The sequence below is a fragment of the Phycodurus eques genome, chromosome 7 (genome assembly GCF_024500275.1).
Source record: "Phycodurus eques isolate BA_2022a chromosome 7, UOR_Pequ_1.1, whole genome shotgun sequence".
Classification (NCBI taxonomy): Eukaryota; Metazoa; Chordata; class Actinopteri; order Syngnathiformes; family Syngnathidae; genus Phycodurus; species Phycodurus eques.
In genome coordinates this window covers 30,369,162-30,386,155 of record NC_084531.1, presented here as the reverse complement: position 1 = coordinate 30,386,155, position 16,994 = coordinate 30,369,162, and the positions used below count along the sequence as shown (strand labels likewise).

At 48.5% G+C, this 16,994-nt stretch overlaps 1 protein-coding gene across 2 annotated transcripts in view; it reads left to right on the top strand.

Moving 5' to 3' along the window:
• LOC133404919 (fibroblast growth factor 12-like) overlaps positions 1 to 16,994 on the top strand; it is a 20,900-nt gene extending 3,906 nt beyond the window's left edge. Inside the window, exons 1-5 of one of the 2 annotated variants that reach the window (XM_061681445.1) lie at positions 9,820 to 10,968; positions 12,736 to 12,846; positions 13,638 to 13,741; positions 15,299 to 15,497; positions 16,754 to 16,994. In XM_061681445.1, the coding sequence (XP_061537429.1) occupies positions 10,770 to 10,968; positions 12,736 to 12,846; positions 13,638 to 13,741; positions 15,299 to 15,497; positions 16,754 to 16,911 (771 nt within the window). In that variant the 5' untranslated portion in view covers positions 9,820 to 10,769 and the 3' untranslated portion in view covers positions 16,912 to 16,994. Of the gene's footprint in view, positions 1 to 9,819; positions 10,969 to 12,735; positions 12,847 to 13,637; positions 13,742 to 15,298; positions 15,498 to 16,753 lie in introns of those variants that run through there. The other variant, XM_061681444.1, reaches the window with a different exon arrangement.

The window sequence follows — 16,994 nt, the reverse complement described above, 5'->3', positions numbered from 1 at the left end:
TCCTGAACTCAACACGGCCGCCGCCAAAACGCATCGGCCGCTCTTATCAACGATCGTAAACAGAAAAAGTTCAAGTGAGCTGTTCTGAATTCCGATGTGGAGCGAACGGTCATCGTCGGCGTCCGTCTTTGTTTACGACAGACGTCCGCGCGCGCGCGTGTTGTATTGATTGCGAGACGAGACGGACGGCGTCGTGGAATCTTCAGTCAAAACGTGTGTGCGCGTGCGTGTGTGATGGTCACTTGCTAAAAACCTGAAGACAGTTTGTAGATGTCGGTGCCAAGTGCACTTTGCCAGCCGTCGATGACAGACGGTTGACATCATTCCGCTAATGAGCCTGAAGTGGCTTGTTAGCAGTCCGTCACCATGACGATGTCTCACTCTGCTGTTTTTGTGGGAATCTAATTCAATATGCGAGTGGTGCGTCTCGTCTTGAAGGCCGTCTCTGCGTTTGCGTCCATCTTTGTTCAGTGTTTGGGTTTGGGTCGATCTCGGGTTCAAGACTGATGACGTTTCACGGACTTCGATGATGCTCGTGCTAATAACGGAGATGAGGTGCGGTGCAGCTAAAATGTTCACCGCCTGCGGAACTTTCCTCTCGTCTTGCCTGTGGAAATTGTCGTTCGCCCAGGTCCTTTCGTTCTCAGCGCATTGAATTGATCGCAACTGGACTCGAAGAAAATCGGAACGGTTCAGTCGCGATCGATTCGATGCTCGGAGAATTTCTTGTCTGTATCAAAGCAGTCAGTCAGGCAGTCGTCCGCCATCTTCCGTCAACTTCAGTTAACATTCGCTACTTGTAATTAATGTCGGTCAATTTCCACTCACTCGCACTAACGTCCATCAACCGTCACTGAAATCGGACAACTTCCGTTGCTGTTAGCAATATTTGCTTCAAGAAATGAACTCAATTAATCAACTTCCAATACCTGCCATTCATTGTCTTCATCAACCTCCGGTTCCTTCGGTCAACTTCCAACGAGTTGCAATTAACAACCACGAGAGCTCAGTCTTGCCCTCTAAATCCCGAGTCGCGATTCGTTTTTGACAGTAATGAATGACTTCCGAATCACAATCGAATTGTTGTAATTTGATTGTTTGAAAACAATTTCTTCAACTGAACTGGAAAGAGAGTATATGCTGCATTTCGGCTGGCACGTCTCCCTTCCGGCAAAGTAAACAAAAGGCTACAAAGTGTGAAATATTTTGTTGTTGTTTTTTTCGGAAGTAAGTGCGGCGTGGCAGCATTTGCGGCTCTTGTCGGAATAACTTCATGAGTGTATTATGCGATTTGTTGCGATTCGTATCCAAAGCTTCGGATTCAACGTTTGTTTATTTTGGCATATGCGATTGCCAATTCGTGAACAGCCCAAACTTCCACTCGCTGGAATCAACTTCCAATCCCTTCGATTCACTTCCGCTCACGTTAACGACCTTCGAATGGCTTCAGTCATTTTTCCGTTTATTTTCATGAACTTCTGCTACCTTCCATTCACTTTCACTAACTTGAATCCAGCCCTCACTTCAATCAACTTCGGCTTTCATCCGTGACTATGATTCGTACTGCGGTACGCTATTCGGTTGACGCCCACTAGAGTTGCATTCACTTCCACGTGCTACCATTGTCCTCCATTGCCTTCCGCCGACTGGTTCTTCTTCCATTTACTTCCGTGAGCGTCAATAAGCTTCCGTTAGCTTCAATTAACTTCCACCCACTGCAATCAATTCCCACTCACTTTCTCTGCCTTCAGTCAACTTCCGTGATCGTTTGTCCAGTTCATTTCCGGTACCTTCCTCAGCCTTCAGTTTCCACAATCGTCCTACGACTTCCACTACGTTGGGTCAACCTCCACCTGCTTCCGCTCCCTTTCACGAACTTCCCTTATCTTCCAGTCACTTCAGTCAAGTTCCAATATCTTCCGTTTGCTTCAGTCACCTATCATCTATTACCTTTTATCAACTCCCACGACCTTCCGTTCAATTCGCTTAACTTCTGTCAACTCCCGGCGCCTCCCATTCGCTTCCTTTCACGACAACCAACGTACGCTACTTTCCATCTGCTGTCAATAACTCGGAACTTCTCTTCACTTGAACTAACTTCAATGATCTTGTCTACCTTGAATCAACTTCCATCAACCTCCACCAGGTGCAGTTTGCTTCAGCTATTAATCGTCGCTTTTGATTTTCGGATCACCTTCCGCAACTTTCCGCGAGCCTCGCTTTAGTAGCAGCCACGGCTTTAACGGTTATCGTTGCTCGTGTTCATTACCTTCCGCGGGCTACGCAATAGCGACGAGACTTGCAGCAGCCTTTCGCTCTGCGAGTCCAGTCAAGAAGGCCGTTTTGGACGTCGCAGTAGCAGCTTCCGTTACAGGGAGGGGTCAGGTCCTGTGCCAAAAGCCAGGAGCAGACTCTTGCGTCTTAAAGGCCGTCGAGTGTTCGAGTGTTCATCGATTCAAAAGTCCCATTAAGTTGAAAATATGTCATCGGCGCCGACGCGCAAGGACGACGTGACCGCGAAGTCGTATCGGGAACTTCGGCGCGCGACCGTACGGAGACCGTCGAGGGATGGCGAACGAGAGCGACGGTAACCTTAAAGCGCGTCGTCGTGTAGCGACACTTTCCGAGATTTATGAGACGCGCGGTAATACCGCGTAACGTACGCCTCTCCGTGCACACTCGAATGCAACGAGACGACGTGGCCGCGGCGGACGGAGGGCAGAGTTGCATCGACGCCCCGGCGGCGCCGCTGCTGCAACGCGTCACTCCCTGAATGAGGAAGCATTTTGCTTCATGCGGCGCCGATATGAGAGCGACATAATAAATCGCAATCCATCCGACCAGCGTGGCTACGGTCAACTAAGTACGGTCGTGATCAAGCTCAATTCACGTCATTTAATTCCTTTTTTTCCCCCCAATTGAAATTCTAAACATTAGTTCCTCCCAAAATACCATGAATGTTTCATTTTTTTAAAAATACAATCACGCTTTCCATTGAACCCGTTCAACGCTGCGGATATTTTCCGAGACTAAATAAGAGAGTTAAAAAAAAAAAAAAAGTCTTACCCCTCCCACACAGTTTGAACATATTTCAACTTAAAAGACACTTTTAAACGTATTCCCTAGTGCCTGTTCTCACTCTCTTCCTGTCGAGAAATGGAAGTCGCTTTGAGGAAATGAAAAAGACACTCGCACAGTCCTTCAAATAAGAGGCACGGCGTGCTTGCTTCAAGCTAGCTGTTTATTTTTTTTCCCGCTCCCAGTTACAGGTACATCTCAAGCAATCGGAAAAGTGCTACAGACGCTTGCAGATAACTACATATATGATTTATTAGCTGGAAAATGCAAACGGGACGTAGCCTGAAGCCTCACACAGTTCCACTACAAATTGCAGCGCAATAAATCACATCTATACTCATCTGCAGTCTTCGTTTGCACAATTGATTGAGCTATGTCATCTCCAAAAATTACAATAAACGCATTCCGGTTTATTGCGCTGGACCTGCTATGTTCAGTGTAAAACGGACATTCAACAAACATCGCACAGTAAAGTGTTCCCCCAAAACATACCATCACAGGTCAAAGTCTGCTAGCTTAATGCTAATATATCATGGGAGATGGCATCGAACGACGAAAATGAGCATAGCTCTTATGTTCACTGTCCACCCGTCCGCTTTCTGTACCGCTTCTCTTCATTATTGTCACATTTGAAATTGGGTGAATTGGTGAATTTTAGAGGCCTTTGATGTGCTTATTCCATAGTTTTGAAATAATTCCACAAAGATGGCGGTGACTTTTCACATTGCTACTTTAAGAAATCAAAGAAGTAGAAAGGCCATACTTTTAGGAATATAAAGAGAGAGAGAGAGAGAGAGAGATGGTACTATACTATACAATATCTGAAAATGTTATTTTTGAGGTTGTTTTCCAACCTGTACTGAAATATGACTGGAGATTTTACATTAACAACAAGAACCGATGTTGGGTAAAAACTCGACACGGGAACAGTAGCAAAAAGCGCAATCTTCAAAATGATAGACTAGGACTTGAACAAGGTGGAAAGGTCGCAAAACGCGCGGGTGTTCCGCTGCGGTTCTTCCTGACACCGCGTCGCAGTTTGGAGACGGCAGCGCGACGCTGCGAGATATAAATAGTCGCCGCTTCACCTTCCAGTCCCGAAATAACCGCTCCCCCTCGCGCTCTCCGACCTCACCACCGCAGACAAATTTCAAATTGGGCTTTCGACTGCGCGCATCAGGAGATCTTTTATCAAGCAATAGTCAGCGAGTGATTATGTAAGTTGATTACAAAATGTATAAAATTGTGGTCCATGACATTACTGGGGGGGGTGTCATGAAATTTCAGTTGCTTTTGGCAATTTCCATTATGACAAACATGATATTTTTTTCCGAATACGACCCCGAAGTGCCACTTTGTGGCGCGATCTCTTAGTCGTTGATTTTTGAACACTTTTGAACCTACGAAAGAAAATTGACTTTTGAACCGTTTCATCTTTATCATTTTCGACTTTATTTTATGGAAAATTCACTTATATGGTTGTCATATCAAGACTGTCGAAATTGTGCACATTTGTCATTAGGTCAACATGGTATCATCTTTTCCACATGCTGTGCAAATGTTTTTTAAATGTATTACGCATTGACATTTTCTCCTGTTCAGCTATCAGTTTATATTTGTGTAAAGAACAAATGCGTTCATTCCAAAAGAACGAGCTACGCTTTCAATCCGCTTTTTTCGAGGAAACGGCCAAGGGTCACGTCGGTGCGTGCATTCAAAATGAAGTCATCCAAATGTGTCATTAGTTAGGAAAGTCATTGAAATAGTTCCACGACTGTGACATTTTAAACGGGTTAACTGGCAATTGCAGCGGACTACATTTCCAAAGTCGTACGGGTCGGCGGCTGTGTTTGGTCTTTTATTAGCCGTGATTCCTCAGCGTGTCGACGCCGTGGGCGGCTAAAATTGTTGCGGTGAAAACAGCTGAGAGGAGTTTTGGAAGGCCACCGCACGACTTCGGCCGGGCGACCCAATGAGTCCGTACTGCGGCCTGTGCGAAGAGACCAGCGGGGAGGCGCGGCGGGACGACGGCGGCGACGCTGTCGGAGAGAGCCGCGCGCCGGGTGAGGCGTCGCGACGGTCAAGTCGTCGACTTTCATCAGCTTGCTCGCCTCTCCTCTCGCTCGCGACGGAATCGGGTGACAAAAAAACCCAAAAACTCAGCGGAACTTGCACTACTGACAAAAACGTTTGGGATTTTGGGCATCGGCGTGACATTTGAGGATGACCCTAAATGTTCTGGTCCGATTGGAATGAGTCGCTTGTTGACAATTTGTACGAGGTGTCGGCGGGCTTAGAGTGTCACGGAGACTGGGAGAGTCACAGAAAGGCAAATACTCAGGAAATTCTTCAAAAGCGTATATTTAGATAAAAATGTATCATGTATGCATTAACGTTTATTGCGATTATTTTTTTTTGGGTGGGGGGCGGGGGGGGGGGGGATTGTCGTTTCTTATCCAACTGTTGTTGTTTATTTGGTATTGTTTAACACAATATCACGTACGACAGGGAGTGCTGTCGTTCTCTCCAACCTTTTGGAAACGGAGCTTCTTCTCGGCTACCGATTCCTGCGGACGAAGGGCTACTAGTTTACTACTAGTTTGCGCAACACTTGTTGTCCAAGTCATTCGTTCATTCATGCAAATAGACATTCTTTTTGGAACAGTTGTTTTATTCCCATACATCGATTATGATTCTGTTACTGGTTCGGTCCCTAACGTCCGTCAGAAAATCGGCAAAAAATGTTCGTCATCGTTTTCCGAAGTAAAAACAGGTGTTTGCGATTGTCTTATTTTTTTGAACAAAAACAAAAAATCACCAAGATAATCAGTCTGCTCGCGTAGAGGACGACGGAAATCCGAAAATCTTGACTGTTGACAGGAATTGAGCAATTTTAAGTTCAACAAGGTCTATGCATTGCGAACCAGCGTCGCAGAAGCACTTGTGTCTTTGGAGCTTGGGCCTCTGTCTGCCTCTAGTGGCCAAAATAATATTGCGTGTGATAAGTGATAAGTACTGTATCTCGTGTTTGTGAGTTGATCTGTGTTTCAGTGAATATGACAAAGAGTTGCGGTGAAACGCGAGAACGCCGAGCCCGCTCGATGCGGCGCCGGCTTCTTCTTCTTCTTCTTCTTCTTTTCGCTCTGATAAATGTTGCAGGAGCTGAATGTCCTCAATTAAGGATTTCTCATCAAATATTTAAAACGCACTCAGGATCTACTTTGTTACTCTGCTGTGTACTTTGTGTGTGTGTGTGTGTGTGTGTGTGTTAACCAACTCACTTATAACTGACTAAAGGCTTGTACTTGGTCACAATTTAAAAAAAGGATCAGATTAGCAAGGTCAAAAAAGGTACTAGTGCCACATCTGGCCCACAAGTAGGCAAATTAAACCATTAAGATGCGCTGGTAACACTACTAGGCCCCACTAGTAGGCATGGGTCACACGCTAGTAGCCTCCTAGAATCTACTAGCGGCACCAAAAGACAACTCGTGGTCTTGCCTCACTAGTAACATGTCCTACTAGTATGCAAAAAAATGTCATACAGTACGTCCTACTAGTAAGACCCATTCTACTAGTGCGCTAAATTGTCTAACAAGTGAGGACGAAGAGTGTCCATGTACTAGTAAACTCTTTGTCTTCAGCAGTACGTCAACATTGGCATACTAGTGGGACAGCTACATTTGACTAGTAAGGCAAAACTTACAGGCACCATTTGACAACCGTGTGCTGTTAGTCCTACTAGTGACATTATGAATTTGTACAAGTTATTATCATGCACTTCACTCGTCGTACTAGCGGTGTGCAAATGTCAACTTGTGCAAAGTTTTGCCTCACGAGTAGTCACGCGTAGTTGTCCTACTAGTACGCCAAAGTTGACCGAAAAGCGTGCAGAAATGTCATCCAGCGGCGGAAAAACCTTTCTACTAGTGTGCTGAATTGTGCAACCAGTGAGGACAAGGGGCATCCGTGTACTAGTAGACTCTTCATACTAGTAGGACACCGACAACTACATGTTTTACTAGTGAGGCAAAACTGTTCACCAGATTACAACTGTGTGCTACTAGCACTATTATGAAATTCTACTTAACATCTAGTGCTTCATGAGTACTAGTGGCACATATATGGTAAGTAGTTCATAGTTGACGTAGTTGTCCTACTAGTGTGCAGAAATGTCATTTTACTAGTGCACTCCAGTTGTACTCCCAGTGAGGACAAAGCGCGTACTAGCGAGATGGATACGGAACAGGTGCAATGTTGGCGGGACCCTTGCAGCTGCGCTTGCGTCCGGCAGATGGCGACGCGTCATCACTCCGCAGCGCACTCGTGGTTCCGCGCGTGGAAGAGGTCCGGGCTTCGAACGGGCTCGAGTCCGGGGCCGACCTTACTTCTCGGTCTCCTCCTCCTCGAGATGAACGATCGGATTCGATGGTCGACTGTCGCGCATTGCAGATTCACAAGGCTGCCTGGCAACTCTGCTGAGCACGCGGGCCCCCGACCCGCTTTTTCATATGACCGACATTGTTCACAATTCATCGTGATGAAGCTGATTAAGCTGACTTTATCTTGCATTCTTGACGAGCGAGCGAGCGAGACGCACGCAGGTTTCGTCTTTACCCGGACGACTCGATCCCGCCCTCTCATGTCGGCACTTTGCGTATTGATCAGCAAACGACGACGCGAACGTCCCCGAGCGCCAGCCGTCTCGCGTGCGTCTCGCAAAAAAAGCCACAGTCATCATCCGGTCTGTGTACTACTGCCGTTTTGGAAGTAGAGCGCTGACCTCCTCCAAGGCTAAAAATACGCCTTTGAGCGGGGATGGGAAAACTCGTCCTCATGGGCCGCCTTGGATTTTCAACACCGTTACATTTGAGCTTCCCCGCTTTAATGTTTAAGATCAGACATCGTCATCGAAGATGAAACACCCAAGGAAACCAAATGCACTTTTTCAATGGGGAAAATAAACGACTCGAAGTTGCCTGGCTGGCCCCCGTGTGGAAAAAGTAGCGGCCCCGCTTTTCTTGTACGACGTTACCAGATTTTTATATTTGACGCTGCTACTTTTGTTGAAACAAAATAATGGTTTTGTGTTTTGTGTTTTGCGGGTGGTCGCAACGGATTTCACGGTGTTTCGATTCATTTCGAGAAGGAACGTGGACTTGATATACTGCTCCGGAGCATTCGGTTGAGGGAGTTACCGATTCGTCAGTGTCTCAATAAACGTTTGGAAAATCCGGCTGAAAGTACGCTCGACCCCGTTCGGGCGTCGAATATCTGTGCGGCCGTTCCCAGCGCGCCGTAACGCAAATACATGACGGTAATTGAAGGCACTGACCTGTTTCTTTAAAAAAAATAAAATAAAATAATAATAATCATAATTCTTCAATTTGATCTGCGCGTCGTGGATGCCGAGGCGTGCGTGCGTGCGCGCGGCCGCCTCGGGCAAAGTGATTGGATGCGGTGGATTAGTTTTTAATAGCATCAAAGTGTTTGTGCCGCTTGCTGAAATATTCGGCGAACATGCGGCGGCGCAAACGTTTGGAGCTTAAAAGCGGCAACCGCGTGCGTCCGCAACATCGTGGAGCGGAGAGCCAACGCTGCTTTTGGGGTCCGGGAGACGTCGGGCCGAGGGCCGCCTCGTCATTCTCACACCGAGTGAACGGAACTAACGTGCGAGTCTCGAAATCAGTATTTATTTTCGGAAACGGAAAAGGATCACGGGGGAAAAAAAGGTCCCAGAAACTTAAGAATCAAAGTCACGAAGAAACCCCAGAAAAAAATACTCACCGAAACAAGAAGCGAGGCACCGCCACGGATGTTGCTGGCAGCGACAAAAGCGACCCGACAGACGCGCCGAACGCAGGGAACCGAATCCAAACGAATTGACCAGACAACGAGGCACACGTGGACAAGACACGAGCGGATGGAGGGAGCCGGCTGGTTGACGAACGTGTGACGCAAGAAAACCCGACGGGAAGAAAAAGAAACAAACCAAATCAAAACCAAAAAAAAGTCGACGAACGAAAACGTCAAATCAACGATAAATATTTTTTAGAGGGGGAAAAAAAGGGAATGTGAGGATAAAAATCTTTTTTGGGCGTTGAAATTAAAAAAGCACGAAAGTCGGATTTCACCAATGCACACGTTTTTAACCTAACCCGCTATTTGCTGAAAAACGATTAAAAGTAGCGCTTTGCCGCCATCGTGTGGCATCTTGCTGCCAAGGAACTATGTTGAAGTGAGTTTTGAGGAGCTCCGTTGAAAGTAAAGTAGTGCCTTGGCGAGACGACGCCACAGAGTCTTGACATCCGACTTGGAAGCGTTCTCGAAGTGCCTTCGACGAGAACAAAGTTGCTTCTGCTGCATCCGCTTTTTTCATCCTCTTACTTTCCGACATTCACTCAACCGCATCGGCGTGGAATGAATTCCTTTCCATTTTTTGGGGGGGCGGGGGGGTCATCCACTAAGAGTCGGCATTGGTCGATGGAGTGAAACGTTGTGATGTGGGAGCAACATGAAACATCAGGCTGACTATTTTTAGGAGCTTCTTCCACACCTCCATCTCTCTCTCTCTCTCTCTCTCTCTCTCTCTCTCTCCCCCTCCCCCTCCCCCTTCTTCCTCGTCTCTCGGAATCCCGCCACACTCGGCTGCGTTCGACGGGCGACGAGGACCCGAGACCGGTTGAGCGTCAAAGCTCATTTAAAATTGTGGTGTTTTTTTTTTCCCGCGTCAACTTCTCCGTGTTTTGCCGCATTGTGCCGGTCGAAGTTGAAGCCGCAGAAAAAGCTCCTGCCGGGCACGGAGCCGTCGCGCGGGCCGCTGTCCTCATGAATATTGACGGTGAAAGCTAAAGCGGAGGTTTGTTTCGTCGTCTTCTTCGTGACGACGAGCGAGGATGCATCGTGACTGTGGCGTCGCCCGACTCGGACGAAGGGGCGTTTTTACCGTGCATCCTTCATTCCGATCATCTTTTTGCTTTCGCGAGTCCACCTGAGGGCATTCGACGGAGGCCGACCGCCTCGATTTTCAGCGTCTTCGCTCTCGGACGCAACTTTTCAAACTTCTCACCGACGACGGATGGAAATAAAGCCGACGCGTTTTTGATTGCTCATCATCGATAGAAAACATGAATGGCGTCTAAGTCGAGGAGAAAAAATAAACCGTCATCCGGATTGAAACGGGCGTCCGCGATGTAACATTTGTCATCGAGGACCCTTCAGACGACGACGTGACGGGGCCGCTCGACCAGGGAAAATCTATTCGGAAGTTTGTGGCTGAAAGCGACCGCGGAAGCGTCCCGATGAAGCAAGCGGAATTGTGATCTGGCATGAAGCGGACGTCCGAAGGTTTGTCGTCGTCGAGGATCCTTTAGGTGTTGTAGAACTTTCTCCGGATCTCATGACGCAACAGATCTCAATGAGGGGAAAAAAGCTCTTCTTAAGTTTGTGACTGAACGTCTCACAGAAGCACTTGGATGTCCGCTTTCGCACATACGGACGAAGTCGTCATCCGGGTTGAAACGCAATTCCAGAAAGTACATTTTGTCAACATCGAGGATGCTTCAGGTGTCGTCGTAGAACCTTCTCCAGGTCCCTGCGCTCGATGTCCTGAGGCGACCGTAGTCCAACCCCTGGGACCCTCGGACATGACGCCCGCCCCGGCCTGAAATCCGCCCCCGCCCGGCCGGGGCATGGCGGCGGCCATCGCCAGCTCCCTGATCCGACAGAAGCGTCGGGCCCGCGAGTCCAACAACGAGAAGGTCGCCGCCAACAAGAGGCGCTCCAGTCCCACCAAGGAGGCCCGGTCTTTCAGGCACATCTTCAGCGTCTTTAGCAAGGTCCGCTTCTGCAGCGGCGGCGGCAAGAAGAAACCGGTGCGACGGAAACCAGGTGTGTCGACGGACGACTTTTGAATGAATGTCCGACCTTTTCGGCGCTTTTTGAACCACTTGCCGTTCTCCAAGAAGGAGCTCAACGGGCAGATTCAGAATAGCATCTGAGTTGCGACCCGCTAACGACACGCTAAGCTCAACGGCCGCTGCCGTTTGGAACACTCGGTGTAATATGAAATTGGTACGCAGGTGCGATTGTAATAAAAAGGAACGCTGCCATATATGGGCTGGGGTCAGAAGACGGAGATTCAGCTCAGGGCGGAAGGTGGAACTTGGCTTAAAACCCAGACGGGAAACGGGTACGATGCAGCACGTGACGTGTGTGGACACAAAAATGAGATCGGCAACAAACCATATCCAGTAGTCCGATGGAACGCAAGTCCACAATGGCCGAGCCGAAGTGTTCATGTTCATGCGCAAAGTGTCCCAAAAGCGGAATGAGCGTTAAGTGTATTCGGAAGCAGGCGAGAGCGCCACCTAGCGCACTCTACAATTGTTGCAGCGACTCCTAGCTTCTCCGGGCTCCTTGAAATCTTTGGCCACTTGACTCCGATTAGCGAGAACATTGTAGAAATTGGATTCGATTCAATTGACTGCATCTCGAAGCCGAGTACGTACATTTAAGGTTCAAAGAATCGGAGTATACTCCAAAATATTCTGTCAATACTGCAACATAAATTGCAATGCAAAATTCTATGGTAGTTACTTGATGTCAGTTTCTAAGTAAATAAAGCAAATTCAAATGAAACAAGTAAACTCGTAATATAGATTTAAAAAACAAACAAACAAACAACTTTTTGTTGACGCCAGCGCTCAGCAATTCATGTCTGAGTTCCGTTCTGTACGCAAAAGTTAGCAGCCGCGGCTAGCATGCTAATGACAACCGTTTGTGGCGGGGGCACCGGCGAGTTGATAGCCAAATTAGGGCAAAATGCAGTTTTGACATCTTCCTGGCGAACTGGTGGTCCGCGCGAGTCGTGACGGCGTCTCTACGCGTCTGCGCGACATCGCAGCCCACTTGCTGTGGAGCTGATGTGCGCCACACGCAATATTTTGTGCTCCTGTTTACGCGCTTCGCTCGGTGCCGCTCTTTTGGTTAACGACAGAGTTCTGGTGTTAGGCGATATTTTGCCGGCATTAGCCTTTTTTTCTTTTACCCCGGAGGGAACAAGGGGCGCGTTTACGATTTGTCTCCAAATCATTTCACCCGAGAGACGCTTGATGTACGTTGCAAGGTGCTGCTGTTTTGGTTAGCAACAGAGTTCCAGTGGGTTCCGTTTTGCCACGAGTCGTTATTTTCTTTCCCTTGATGAAAAAAGGCAGGAAATTGTAAGCCTCAGTTTTGTAAATTAATTTAAAAAAAAAAACCATATCTCAATATATATAATATTGTAATAATAAATCCCCAAATTAAATCAGCCTAATTGTCACGTGGCGCAACATCTGCCGGTTGCTCGTCTGTCAGTGTTCTTGGCACCGTCCCGCCTGCCCTTCTTCGCGCTTGACGGAGAATGTAAAAAAGCTGAGCAGCTTCCTACAAGTCAGACGAGGAAACGCAGAAAAGCACCGACGAGGCCCGACCCGAGGAGAGGTCAAATGTCCGGCCATGCGGCGGCGCGTGTCGCCCGCTGCGCTGACGTCAACTCTGATCCCTCCCTTGAGTTACGGATGCGCTGAAAGGCTTCGGAGCGGACGGACGGGTGCCGATGGCTTCGAAGCACTCACTTGTATCGTTGTGTTTGTGTGCGCGCGTGTTGGGTCGCAGAGCCGCAGTTGAAGGGCATCGTGACGCGTCTGTTCAGCGAGCAGGGCTTCTTCCTGCAGATGCAACCCGATGGAACCGTCAGCGGAAACAAGGACGAGAACAGCGACAACAGTGAGTTGCGCCGCCCGAAAGCGAGAAAAAAAACAATAGTTGGACGTCTTCCTTTAGTTTTGAATTTACAACCGCCACCGTATAATTGGGGAACATTGGGTATATTGACGCAAGTGGGTGAAATATCTACCCCGATTTTTTTTTAAATGTAAAAAGTGTTTGGGTCCAAATTTTTCTGCTGTGAATAATGCAGATAAGCGCTATAGAAAATGGATGGATGCATGTTTTAAATGATTTTCTAATTGAAAGTCCTCCATATAATTGGACAATACTGAATATATTGACGCACGTGGATCAAATTCACAATTTGTACACAATTTCTTTCAAAAATATATGACGCTTATTGCCATTGTAGTTCATGTGTTTTCAGCCACAAACATGAAGCGTGGCTAAGTGTTTGAGCTCCAGTTTGCAGAACCGATAAACGGCTTGAAAACAGCGCCGGCTAACCAAGTCGGACTTTTATACCGCAGGGTAAATGCGTGTGCCCAAAAAGAGGAGGCCAGCGAGAGATGAGATCTTTTTTTTTTTTTTTTTTTTTTTTCCCCCCCCCCCCATCTCACGTGGTCTTTTGTCTCCCAGTTCTCCCTGAGAGGATTAACGCCACGGGCTGCTTCCTCGTCCTCCTCCTCTTCCTCCCCCACAACGCCGCGCTCTTTTTATCTTTGAGCTCGTCGGCGTGCGTCCAAAAACTGCGCGCAGACGTTGACGCTCTTTGCTCCGTGACGGGGCGAGCGCGCGGTGCCCGTTTTTGACGCAAAGACGGTTGTGGTGTTTGTGTGCGTTTGCAGCTCTCTTCAACCTGATCCCGGTGGGCCTGCGGGTCGTGGCCATGCAGGGGGTCAAGGCGGGGCTCTACGTGGCCATGAACGCCGAGGGCTTCCTCTACACGTCGGTGAGAACAGCCGGCCGTCCGTTCGCCCGTCCCGCCGTCGTCATGTCGCCGTGATACAAACCATCAGTACCGCAATGGAAAATAATCACCTTCTCAAAACAAGTACCAAAAAAAAAAAAAAAAAAAATCTTCAAAACAAAACATTGTGTCTACTACGAATTGACTTGAGAACATTCTTAAAATGAGGCCTTCATACACGTATTTCTGTCTCGGCGAAAAAAGTGTCTGCAAATGAGATGCTTTCGCTCGAAATGAGAGAAATTCACGAGGTGAGCTTTGACGTCTTCGCAGCGCATACAAAACGGGCAAAGTAACAGCGCACAACTGAGCCAAGTGCGGTATATCATCTCTCTCTCTCTCTCTATCATCAGTATATCATCTTTCGCAATAGTTTTCGAATAACATCCCAAAACATTTCAATCGAGTACGTCGTATTCGCTACAGATGCTGCTTATTCAGTTTTCTCTGACCAACCAATCAGAGGACACACAATGCCGAGGTCATCAATATGAGGACAAATTTAAAACGCGATCGGTTAAAGCACGGGTGTCAAACTGGTGGTCCGGGGGCCAGATCCGGCCCTCCACTAAATTTGGTGGGCCTACAAAATTAAATCATGTGCGGCGACTTTGTTTCTTGCGAAAATATCAAAGTTGCAAATTGTCTTCACCTGTAATAACATTGAAATATTTTTGGGGGTTACCGAGCCTCCTTTTAAAAGAAATGTAATAGTACAGGTTTTTACAGGCTTCTGATTTCAAAAAGTAGTCATCCATGAATTTTTCGCGTGAATGCAACGATACGAGATGATCGTTCATCAGTGGCTTGGCAGTCATGGCGGCCCTCCAAAGGGAAGTCGTAACGATGACGTGGCCCGTGACGAAAATGGATCGGCTTCAGGAAAGCGTCGCGTTGCAAACGCAGCGGACGTTCCGTGGGCCAGCGTTCCCGATTGTAAAAGGCCTGGGCAGATTACATTGACGTGGCGACACATTGAGGCTGGAATCTGATTGGGCCCCAAAAAATGGCGCATACAGGCAGCCGAGCCAAAATGCTTCAGTGCTTCTGATGGTGTTTAGGGTAATCGGGTAACATAGGAGGTTTATTTTTTGTTTCCCCCCCCCCCCCCCCCCCCCCGAGTGATATCGTACAAATCGCCAAAAAAACCCAACCTATTTCGATGTCTCCCTCCTCCATTTTGACGGCGGCGGTTGTGACGGCTCCTTCTCAGCGGAGCTTGTGATGCCGCGCTATGCATTATTCAGCTTCTGCTCGCATGAAACTTTAAAATGTCGTTCTTCGCTGACGAGAAATGTCGCGTTGCCTTCAAGTGCGCTCAAAGTGTCGGAACAATCGTATAGAGTGCGTCGCCGCTAATCTTTGCGGCACGTGATATGGCGTTTTTCTTTTTTCAAATGGATTTTTAAAGGGGCGGGGCGACTGCTTAGCACATCCGCCTCACAGTTGGTAGGACCCGGGTTCAAATCCGGGCGTTCACAGTCAACCTGGAATATTCAAGTGCGTGTGTTTGTGCGGGCGTGCGTGCGTGTCGATCAGGACATCTTCACGGCCGAGTGCAAGTTCAAGGAGTCGGTGTTTGAGAACTACTACGTCATCTACTCGTCCACGCTGTACCGGCAGCACGAGTCTGGCCGGGCGTGGTTCCTGGGCCTCAACAAGGACGGCGTCGTCATGAAGGGGAACCGCGTCAAGAAAACCAAACCCTGCTCGCACTTTGTGCCCAGACCCATCGAAGGTACCGCCGACTGAAACCCACGGAGAAGAAAAAACAAAAAAAGCCACACCCATTTTTCATTCTCTGTTATTCACTGGATTGACTCGTGTCATTCGTTCACGACTCAACATTTGAAAATATGAACTCGTCCATTGGCAGCCGATTCGTTGGTCAGGAAACAAGTTTGAAAGTGATGCTAGTTGAAAACGTGATGCAGTAAAGACACAAGAGATAAGCTGAAAGGGTATTAAAACCCATCAAGGCCTGAGAGATGATCATGTTTGTTGCCCGACGAGCCGGCGGCAGGCGGAGGTCGTCCGACGTGGACTTCCTGTCATTCCGAGGTCGAAGCGAAGCTCCGGTGTCACGCTCGCGACTCTCGAACGGGAACGCCGAGCTCCGACTCGGCTTTCGGCGCCCCCCCCCCCCCCCCCCCGCGCCTCTCGGGTCCCGTGGCGACATTTAAAAATATCTGTCGACTTCCTTCTCCTCTTCGTCCTTCAACCTCGTCCCCGTGGCTAACGAGAGGCTAATTCCACGCAAACCCCCGCGTGGCAAAAGCCGAAGAGAGATCCGACGGTACCAATAGGAAACAAATTCTTAAATGTCGTCTGAGCGAGTCGGAGACAACGGGGGGAACGGCTCGAACGATGATTTTGAACGTCTGACGCGTCCTAATTTACATTTCAGCAGGGAAGCCGATTCCAAAATAGACGCGGCGCAAATTCAAAGACGGTTAACGTGATCGCGAATTGACTTTTCCGCTGCTGCTCGCACCGATGTCACGGGCGTGACATCATCAGAATCCGAATCGTCTTCATTGGCCGAGCTCAGGTACGTCTCAATTATTTCTCGGGATGATACGACGAGTTCGACAGGAGCCCGCAGATGACGAGAGACGTCATTTATGGGCTGCGAAATGCAAATGGCCTCGAGTCGACTGCGGGCTTCTGTCGCGCCGTCGGTTGAGCGACGTCAGCTCAAGAAGCGGCGACAAATATATTCTCGTTTATTGCGACGGACTCGTATGTTAAAACAAGTCGAGGGAGAGACTTTGTGCTCACGTGGGATGGATTAAACTGTACAGTTGTACCTCAACTTACAAAAGCAGACAAACAAAACGACAACATAAAAACAAAAGTGGGGGGGGGGGGGAAATGTCTGAAAAAATATATATGAACAGCAGCAACGTACGAAATGCACACACAAGAAAAGAATCCGAGTAATGAAGAGCGAATCATTTCCAGGATGACTTTGTTGTGTGTTTTTGCGGCCAGTGTGCATGTACAAGGAGCCGTCGCTGCACGAGCTGGAGGAGAAGCTGCTCAAGTCGTCGCGGAGTCCCACCATCAACGGCGACGAGCCGGCCGGGAGCCCCCGCAGAGCCGACGACGACGACGACGACGACGACCGCACAGAGCGGGAGGGCTCGTAGCCTGCGGCGCCCCCCGCCGGAGGAACTCCCATGTAACGCCCCCACCCCCCACTCTTCAGCACCAAACAAGCGGGAAAAAAAGA